General features: G+C 44.8%; 3 protein-coding genes across 3 annotated transcripts; 2 read left to right on the top strand and 1 right to left on the bottom strand.

Moving 5' to 3' along the window:
• Positions 1 to 1,123: 1,123 nt before the first annotated feature.
• Positions 1,124 to 1,615, bottom strand: CCR75_006065 (uncharacterized protein; the record flags this gene model as incomplete). The annotated part of the gene is made up of 1 exon (XM_067964137.1): positions 1,124 to 1,615. One exon carries the CDS (start codon positions 1,613 to 1,615, stop codon positions 1,124 to 1,126), a length of 492 nt encoding a protein of 163 aa, XP_067814736.1.
• Positions 1,616 to 1,722: 107 nt separating this feature from the next.
• Positions 1,723 to 5,361, top strand: CCR75_006064 (uncharacterized protein; the record flags this gene model as incomplete). The annotated part of the gene is made up of 1 exon (XM_067964136.1): positions 1,723 to 5,361. One exon carries the CDS (start codon positions 1,723 to 1,725, stop codon positions 5,359 to 5,361), a length of 3,639 nt encoding a protein of 1,212 aa, XP_067814737.1.
• A 94-nt stretch (positions 5,362 to 5,455) lies between these two features.
• Positions 5,456 to 5,836, top strand: CCR75_006063 (uncharacterized protein; the record flags this gene model as incomplete). Its single annotated transcript, XM_067964135.1, has 1 exon — positions 5,456 to 5,836. The coding sequence occupies one exon, from the start codon at positions 5,456 to 5,458 to the stop codon at positions 5,834 to 5,836; it is 381 nt and encodes a 126-aa protein (XP_067814738.1).
• Positions 5,837 to 10,479: the final 4,643 nt, after the last annotated feature.

Below are 10,479 nucleotides of genomic sequence, written 5' to 3'. Positions count from 1 at the left end.
GACCAACAAGTGCTACCAGGTGTAACGGCGCACTACGACTTGTACTGCTTCAGTACAAGTCCACTTCGCACTGCTTCAGTTGCGAGTGGTGCCTTACGTTTTTTCACGTACACTAGTACGTGCAGGGGAAGACTTCTCTTTTAGGTAACTAGCTTCAAGAGGGTTAAATGAAAACTGTATTAATATCATTAAGTATCTCTTCTATCTATCGTCTAAATGCTAACTTAATTATAATCTAATACTAAACATGTAGTTGAATTCTTATCTTATCTTATCTGTATCTCTCTTTTGTTTATCTCTACAGCTGATTAGTCTGCGGAATAAATAGATATAATGGTCTATACCTTTTTATGGATAAGAATTCTGAACATTACTATACAAAGTAATATCCTCCAAATATTATCTAACATTTAGATAATATATTACTTAACAACCTTTGAGTGATAACTCCATGTAACGATACACCCCGCTACAATTTAAGCTCGCAGCGGCGATGCTCAATATATGGCAGAAGAATGCGTACCTTTTTGCATCGTTTGTGATCGATGTAATAATGCCACGCTAGTTTTCTTGCATAAGCGGTAGCAACACATTTAGTTTGTCACCTTCTTCGGATATATTCTTTCGTGGATCCCATTTTGCTTTCTGTGCTGAAAACCTCGCTGAGAACAGAACGAGCTTCGAAAGAACCAAATATATTCTTTCCACAAAACAGCAGCACAATGATATTTTTTCGCCCATGTAAAAAATATGCGAAGCGCATCACATAATTCTTCTGATTGGCTAATAAAAATCAAGTCGCAGCTTGGTAATGGTGGAACTATAAAATGAAAATTAATAAAGAAACTAATTTTGTACTTTTCTTCTTATAGGAAATAATATTAATATTTCCTCTTATAGAAAATAATATTATGCACTAATAGGAAATAATATTATGTAGCGGCACATCCCGTCACAATAGAATACCACACTGTGTCACCCTTTTCAAAGACTATATATAGATTTATCTTTTCATTCTTTATGCGCCAATTAAAGATTTCATTTCGCGAAAAGTGAGATACAAATGGGAATACTTGTCACAAATGTTTTGATATTAAGTTCACTTGATATTATTGAAAGCCTATCACTTAAAGCACGTCTGATTCTCGAGATATTGCGTAAGCTGTGAGCGAAAAAGCTGGCTCGTAATCGGTCTTCCATTCTTCGTATCACTCAGGGGATTGCAAACAACCGTCTCCATGTAAATCTGGGCGTAAATATAGTTAAGTGTGGGGGTCAAGTCGCCCGCCTGATTGTCCGTCATCATCACAAATCGTAAGCCACTTGGTGTTTCATATTGATGGCAAGTATATGTGTCGGTTTGGTATCGATGCATTCCTTCAGATGAAGCGCAGAACCCTGCAACATTTGCCTCCATCGCTCCAATTGTATCTGCCCCTGCCGTCGTGGGAGCAATCTTACCAACAAACTCCTTGAGCGAGAAGAGCAGACCAAAGAGCAGACGCTTTTCTTCTTCGGGGTCTGAGTACGTCACACTTTTGCCGCCGTGAACATTCCACTTCTCTTGATAGAGACACGATCCGTTGCGAGTGTAGATGTAGAACGAGTAGATCATGTTTAATACTTCAGTAGTTAAATTGCAGTGTTTCGTTAAATTAATTACTTGTGGCTATTTGTATTGTCAATATGTGCAAATTACCAAAATATACTTGTTGGCTTTAAATGGTACCGGAGCAGCTCAGCGTGCGTATTGCTAACTTGGAGCAGAAGGTCTCTCCCACCAGTAAGACTTGCGTGCAACAAGTTGCATGCATTTATGGGCTCAAAATGGTGTCGTGTGACGACGAAGCTATTTTCTGCTCTTTGTCAGGCTTTGCAGATACCAAGCAGCAGGTAGCAGTGGCTTGTTTGCTGCACTGGCAGCTACAGCAGATAAACGAGAGAGGTGCTGCAGTAATGTTAAGCGTTTCAACAGTGCATACGTTTCTGACGTTGGCGGAGCTGCTCCATTGCGAAAAAGCGTTACTTGAGTCTGACAAAGTGAAGGTGCTGGGAGCACAAATGTTCGTGCAGCAGTTACTTGAAATACGAGAACTTAAAGAATGCATGGTGCAGATTGTGGACTGCAGAGAGCAAAACCAGTATCTTGGCCTAGTTAGTGACGAACAGGTATCAGGGCATTTCGATGGGGCAAGAAACGTCCCATTTGCCTCTATTTTTACAGCTGTAAAGAAAGAAGAGGTTGCAAAAAGAGATGCCGCACAGCCCACTATCGATAGAAGTGGCAAGAAAGTGTCATTTCTGCCTTTAGACGAAATGCGGCACGTATTTGATGTAAATGGCGTAGACCTGGATAGGCCCATTTCTCTTGTTGCAAGTATACCGGCGGAAGCTGCTGCGGTTGCAACTGCGCTGCTGCTTGCTGGTCAAACCACTGACATTAGGCTTTGTATTGAGCCACTAACGGATACATTTATCGCGTCTTTTCCAAATGTATACACAACAAATATTTTTCGAGAGGGTCAATTGCTATACAAAGATGACAAGGGAGAGTTCGACCTGTCACCGGAGTCACGTGAAATTTTAAAATCTAGCGTAGAGGTAGAGACAATTAAGAATCTTGAAAAAGCTTTCAATGATATGCTTATGGAAACAGCACGTTCTAAAAATCGAGAGGATCATTTTGTGGAAAACAAAATGGTAGGGGACGAAGTAGTGTGGATAAAGGGTGGGCGCCGCTTCTTTGATATGCCGTCGCCTGTTAGCAAGAATGATTTTTTGGATGCGTCACGCACAATCTTTTGCGTTGTGTCATTTGTGCTAGCACCGTTTGGATTCCCTGCTTCGCTGCGCAAGAAGCGTTCACTTCAGGAGGTGAAAGCTCTTTGTGGATCGCTTTTCCAAGATGTGCTTGAGGTATGTTCCGACCTCGTATACCAAGAAAAAGAATTGAATGAAGGCGCTATGGCTATGAGCGTGCACAAGTGGGTGGAGGAAAAGCATGATAGTGAATGCTCTTCGCAAATAAAGGCCATTAATGAGTTATGGGAAGTTTTGTATTCCCCGCCTGCAGTAGTGGAAGTGCCAGACCTCTGCGAAGACCAGATTTTGTCGCTTGCAAAATTGCTCCAGCAGAAGATGCACGAGCTTGTGAGTCAACGCACGCCCTGGGCATATGACTATTTCGATGAAGAGGAAGTGCCGAGTGACGAAGAAAGCGAATTCGACCCTCACGAAAAGGTGAATACGTTGGAAAAGGATGGACTTTGTCATAAAGAGCAGGATGATATAGACGGGGATGCTACATGTATAGGTGCTTTTAAAGAGAAGTGCACTTCTGAAGCAGCGACAACTTCTAAAGGAAAGCGATCTGAGGAATTTATCGTCAATGAGGAGGTGGTAAGCGGGTTAGGAACCGATAAACAAGAGGTAACAATTGACGAGATCAGCAGCAGTACCGTAGGTGCCACAGAACAGCCTGCAATAAAAGTGAAAAGCAGCAAAGCTGGAGATAATATTAATCAGCAATATCCACAGCTCAAGGACAAGGTATCAAAAAAGTGGAAAACTATGTATCCATGTGTCGTATATGCACTGGGTTTTATTCCACAGAACCTTGGTGCTGGACACAAGAAGCTGAGCACTTTGCAGATTAAATCCTTTATACAGGCTGTGGCAGAGGCTTCCTGGACTGTCGTAAAGGACAAAAAATGGTTGAGTCAAATTGAATTTCAGGCGCTGTGCGAGACGCTTCAAAACGGAAAGCGGAAGCAACTCACAGATGACATATTTGGGGCGGAAGATTCGCTCTACGTGCTGAAGCATTTTTTTACTCGAACATTAAAAACGAACGATTCTTTTGCAGACAAATTGGCAGCTGTTCGTGATGCTGTACTAGATGGTGAGAAGCACCGTCGGTCAGGGTGCTATCAATTCGCGCTCGCAGCGTACTCCAAAGCCTTTGAGTATCTTCCGCTGTATCACCTGGACTTAGAAAACACAATTGTTGCACGTGCCAAGTGTTTTTTTGAGATGCATGAATTGAGCCGAGCCAAGACAGAAGCTCTGATCGCTCTTAAGCTCAACCCGTATAGTGTCGGTGCATACGAATGTTTGGGAAGCGTTGAAGACAAAAGTGAGCATCCGGATGAGGCACTGCAAAACCATGTGGCTTCTTTCATTCTTGATGGCTCGCGCTCAGCGCAGCACGCCGAGTCCATTGACCGCGCATCGCGTCTAGTTGGTCGTCGTGTAGCGAAAGCTCTATTTGTGAAGATGGAAAAGAAGCATGAACTGCCGTCTGCATGGTTAGTACACAGCTACTTTGAGTCGTTTGAACACGACGTTGATAATGCCGTACGTGTGCCGCACGATATCGCTAAAATGGAAGGGGTGCCGCTTGCCGAACTCGACACAATCACGCTATTTTATCGCGCAATACACTATAAACGTATTAAAGATTATGGTGCATCTCAGCAAGACATCTGGGCAGTGGTGGTGAAAGACATGCAACAAGAAGGTCTTTCATTGGAAGATCGTGCAGTGGCGCTTAATTTGCATGCATCGCTACTTTATGTCGCGGGTGACGTGCACATGGCTATCGATGTGATGAATGAGAGTCTTCACCTGCAGCCAACGTTGATAAATTCATTAGTGAAAAAAGGCGGCTTTTTGGCAGAAGTTGGCGATAAGGTTGGGGCAATCTCGTGTTTTTCTGAAGCCATTGAGCTGGACTCGAATGAGGCAGACGTGTATTTACACTTGGGGCAGGTGAAGCTCGTTGAGGGTGATTACTACGAGGCTGTGCAGTCTCTTCGTCGCTGTATTTCGCGGTCCGACGCTCTCCCAGCTACCCATCTTACGTATGGCATGGCACTTTATAAAAGCGGCTCAACGTACCACGCCAAGGACGTCTTTAAAAAAGCTTCTCAGAAATTCCCTGAATCTGCAGAGGTGCATCTATTCCATGGTGAGGTGCTAGCCGATCAAGGAAATTATGCCGATGCTATGCGTCATTTTCTATTTGCGTGGGAGCTATCACCTCAGTGTCCATTGCCATTTTTGTATGCTGGTCGCGTTTATATCAGTACGAATGACCCAATGCGTGCCATTGCGCACTTTAAGCAGGCGCTTGAGGTGGATCCTCGCTGCAGCTCGGCACATTTGGACATTGCCCAGGTCCTTTTTGCTCAAGGCCGCACGGGCGAGGCATTTAAGCATTATGAGGAAGCGGCATCTTGCTGTCGCTTTCTACCTGAGCTAGAGGAAGTCTGTGCATGCGAAAAGATGGCCACAATGCAGCTTAAGGTTACAGAGATTCTTGGTGTTGAGCTGCGACACATCATGCGCAGCAACTGCTAATAAATGTACGTTGCGTGCCACGTGGATTGACAATTTATACATTAAGTGTTAGAGGCATAATGCCGCAAGATCAGTGTCGTGGTTACTTTTCAAGATGGCTGGAGGCAAGCACCAAGCTTTTACTTATGCGACCGTCGTAGGATTTGCGGGCGGCGCTGGTTACCTGATGGAGCGTCACATCCCGTCGCTTGTTGGTGGCATGGCATTAAGCGTCGGATTTCTAGCCGCTGGAATGCTCGTGCTTACTGATACTATCACGGACCATCATTTTGACCACGGCACATCCCTGACCATGTCAGGCATCATCGCCGGCGTAATGGCACGACGCGCAGCTCTTACGCGTCTACGCGCCCCGGCGCTAATCGCAACTGCTGGCGCAGGATCAGCGGGCTATCACTTGCAACAGCTTATTAGCCCGCCACGCAAAATGCGCTACGTCCCTGGTGCTCCGCCCATACGCAGCAGCTTCGACTAAGAAACGCCTTTTTTACTAGTGTGTGCTTGGCGCATTTATACCAAGACAATAATTTTTAAATTTTCAGCCTTCCATTTCCATAAACTTAAAGACTGTTTTACGCCTGGGCAGTAGGCGCATATGAGAATGGGTCAGCACTACATTGAACACATCATTGAAACGCGAATTTTACATGCGATGAAAAGTTGCTGTGCCCTTCGATTTCGTTTTGTTAAGGAAGATTGCTGTCACGCAAACATGGCAATTAAATTGCAATACATTCTTTTAGAGATGAATGTTGTCTGTCAGACATCACTACCACCAAAAACAGCCGGAAGCTTGAGACATTCCGGTTTAACATCGGTCTTTTTATGGTCGTATATTGTTGAATGTTCGACGCAAATCAATGAAAACAGTATCCTTACCGTTTGACATGGTTAATGGTTTAATAATCAGCATGTCTTCTCATTCAGTTGATAGTCGGTCGTATATCATCGTTAACGCAACCTATACTTCCTCGGCTATGGCTTAGGTTTTCTGCAATTCACCCATTTTAATCTGATGTTTCCTTCAGCTTTTTATTCCGGTTTTTAATTCTAGCCTTCGGGCTTCAACAATTCCCATGGGTATCGGAAAGACTGCTAAATTTTGCGGTTTTTGGTTGTAGCGTAAGGAATAGCATTTAAGAAATATTGCTGCCCCGGGTGATAATAAATATTATGAGTGCACCTACAAAACAAATATTTTTTCGAACGACAGTGAAAGGAATGTGGGCGACTGCTGGTTTGAAGACCTCTGGTCCGCGGATGTTTGCAGCTTCGGTGTCATTATGTAAGAGATTCGTGAAGGCACCATATGTCTTACAAATCTACTTCCCGTCTAATTTCCATAAAAAATGTTCAGGGGCGACGGCCAGTAATCCTCGTTAATCTCACTGAAAAGTAAGCACGGTCCAAAACCACCCCAAGCCCCAGCTTCCGAGTCCTACGTTGTACTTAAAGCCTTGTTACGGAGCGTTTTTTTGAATTAGTCGCTTCAAAATCGTTTTCAGCGATGCTGCACATGAAACAGCAACGCCCTACCGCAGTAGTTACGACTTTCTATTGAAAATAGCACTATCGTTGGTGATAAGCACATTGTCAAAACTGGAGCGTTACGAAGCCATCCATTGCATGTGCCGCAACACCCTGCCATGAGCTCTAACTGATCATTTGCACGTGATATTCCGAAGGGCTGATTCGCTTATAATTTATCAGCTTAAAATCTTATCAGCTCGTATCACGCTTTTCTCAATCGTCATAAAGCAAATTCCTTAAATTCGTCGAATTATCCATGCAACGGGCAAAAGTTGCCTAAAGTTACACAGTCCCCGTTAAGTACACTTTGTGTACTTAAGGGTATGGTCAATTACTAAAGTAACTAGACCTAGAGGTTGGGTGTGGTTCACATGTGACCCACCCTTGTGTATGTGGTGCACATAGGTGCATTCACATTAGGAGGGATAACGCCTAGCGTCATCCGTTACGCGAAGTATCCAGAAAGTTACGCTCGCATTACATATTTGTAACGGGGCACTACTGACTTGTACAAGTCCACTTTGCACTGCCTCAGTGCGAGTGGTGCCTCACGTCACTTCACGTACACTAGTACGTGCATAGGAAGACTCTCTTTTGAAACACTTACTTAAAAGAGGGTTAATTAAAACTGTATTAACATAATTTTGTTCTTCTTGTCTATCTACTTAATACTAACTTAATTATAATCTAATACAAATATCTAGTTAAGTCTTATCTGTCTTTCTCTTTGCGCGCGTCCAGCGCTGACTGGACCGCAGAGAAAGTAGATATAATGGTCTATATCTACCAATGGATAAGATTTTAGAATATTACCATGTAAAGTAAGATTCTCCAAATATTATCCACCTTTTAGATAATATATTAATTAACAACCTTTAAGTATTAATTACATGTAACGATACACCCGTTACATCACCCATCCCTTAAACGACAATCACTCTGACTGTTGTTGAATAGAGTAGTCACTATAAGACCACTTAATTGAAAGCGATGTTAATTGGTCAGAATCATCTTTTTTTAATTCTATCGCATGCTTAAAAAGTCAATGCGGGATGCGAATAGTGCGGCGCCTTCGGCTGCGGTTCATGCAGACGCGGGCGACGCATTATTGTCTCTTGTGGCAGACGTTCCGTCTGCCGTAGTGTCATCTTCTCCCGCAACTCTAAATGTTGCGGTGCACGTGGTGATACACCACGTGAATGCGACCCCTCTTTGGAGGTCGACTACGAATGCGAGTCGGACGAAATGGCCAACTCGGGGAGAACAGAACAGTCGCCTGGTCATCGTCAGGCGGCTGACGATGAGCCTTCGAAGGAGGGGGTTCATTCGAGTAGACGTGCTAGTAGTATTCGGTACAGCACGTTCGGTTCCGACGATGAGGATGATTCCTCATCGCCAGCACCGTCTCCCGTGCCGTCACCCGCACATATTTCTGTGCGTGGTGATGCCGATGGCTTAAGCCGTCGTAATAAAATTTCTTGTGGTACTCCTGCTTCAGTGGGTACCACTCAAAGGGGCGTAGACAATAAAATGTCTCATCTTGCTTCTGAGAAAAAGCCATGGCTTTTGCCTGAACAGCTAATTAATAGCTTGTCTGGAGAGAATACTCCTCACAATAAACATCCCTTATTTATTGCGACAAAGCAACATGGCCTTGATCCCAGCGCGAAGAACTTTCTCGCTGAGGAAGATTTTTATCTCGATGTTTTTTTTTCAAGCATCGATGGTATAGTGGCAACAATAAGCGAGATAAAGTCTCGCTTATGCAAGCCTGGAGCGCGTTCATTCGCAATGTCAAAGACATTGGACGCGAAGCCTGGCTTCGAAGACTAAACGCGATTCGCATTAAGTTTGAGAAACGAACTCCAACCGGTGCAAGGTATAAATTGCATCGGTTGTCACATGAGGCAGGACTTCCATGCCTCACGTCAGTATGACGAGACCCATCCGATGGATCAGAAGGTTCATCGGAAAACACGCGCCCGTGGTGCTTGTAAATCGATTGCAAAACGTCAATCGCATCGCGCATCTCGATAGAGATGTGAGCCCTTCCCCAAGGCGATGTAAGGGAATAGACATCCCCTTTTTCTCGTTTCGTGTTGTCAACACAACACGGACAAGGATCACGCCACGTGGACGAGGCCCTCAACGTCAACGATCAGCTGGGAACGAGGAACGAGCTCCCAGCTGTCATGTGAAGGTGGATAACCGCGCCAGCGAGCAAGATAACTCGTTCGCTGCCTCTTCACATCACGGTCGTTTAGGATACGTTACACAAGGAAACGTTGACCACCGTGAGAATCCACCAATGGTTGTGGCGGAGAAGGGAAAATTAGATCTGACCCATGTGTCGGATCTAGAGTCGAAGATCGACAAACTCGATCGGTTCCTCAATGATTTGGAAGAAGGACTTGTCACGAGCGCGGTAAGCGTCGCTCGTTAGAGCAGACGGTGCAGGCTCACCAAATCGAACGATTGGAAGACTGTTCGAAGAGTGCGTACTCCATGTTGGAGAATGGAATCCTGTACGAAACGGATTACCTATTCTCGAGCCAGCAAAAATTTCTCTGCTGGCATGAAAGTTTTCTCATCTTCGATGTCGATTGCTTCGACATCGACATCATTCGCGTCGTTGTTAACTTCGACGCGTGATGAGCATTTGCCAGAAATGGTTTTGCTCGTGCGAGTCCCCCCCCCTTAAACTAAAGGATCCCTCTAATTTGGTGGGTATGCGTGGATGGCGTAAGCCATCCACGCATATCGGTAAAACTCGCTCCATTTGGATACAATTGGACGTAACCTCAAAGTATCTCTTCGAGGACGCGGTTTACGCGTTCCGTCTGACCATCTGTCTTTAAATGATCAAATGTTGACATAGCCAGCCGTGAGCCAATCTCTCGGAACACGGATTGCCAAAACTCCGCCGTAAACTGTGGATCTTTTTCCGAGACCAGTTCACGGAGTAACCCGTGGAGTTTGAATACCTTGTCGATAAATACACGGGCACAGCTCGGAGCCGTGATCGACTCTGGTACTGCAGCAAGATGTACCATCTTGCTGAATCTGTCTGCAAAAACACGGTAAATCTAGAAAAGATTTATTGAATGGATTGATCAGATGATCCATTAAACGCAGAAGGTCCTAATCTTCTGCGTAGGCTTTCTTTATGTCATCAAATAAGGTTGATGACGGAACACTCGTAGTGAGTGTTGCAACAGTAAGATTATTTTCACTGTTGGAGTGCACTGCTGACTCGAAATCGGGTCGGCGTGATAACGCATCAGCGACGACATTAAGTCGTCCTAGTTTATATTCGACGGGGAAATCATACTCCGCGAAGAAGGATAGCCACCTCGCCATTCTTTGCGAGAGGTGTGGGCTGTTTACGGCCGTGCGTAATGACGCGTGGTCCGTATATACGATGAACGGTCTATCTCCTCGGAGATAGACCCTAAACTTAGCCAGTGCATATTTCATGGCAAGGAGTTACTTGTCATGCACTGGGTAATTGCGTTCAGCTGGTTGCAGCTGACGCGATTGGTAACAGACGACGCGCTCCGCGCCGTCTGTATCGTATTGCATTAACGC

Source organism: Bremia lactucae, assembly GCF_004359215.1.
Source record: "Bremia lactucae strain SF5 chromosome Unknown BlacSF5_NotPlaced_200_SHOA01000120.1_2678225bp, whole genome shotgun sequence".
In the NCBI taxonomy this organism is placed as follows: domain Eukaryota; phylum Oomycota; class Peronosporomycetes; order Peronosporales; family Peronosporaceae; genus Bremia; species Bremia lactucae.
Note: the sequence above shows the minus strand (reverse complement) of the source record. Positions and strands in the feature narration are given on the sequence as shown.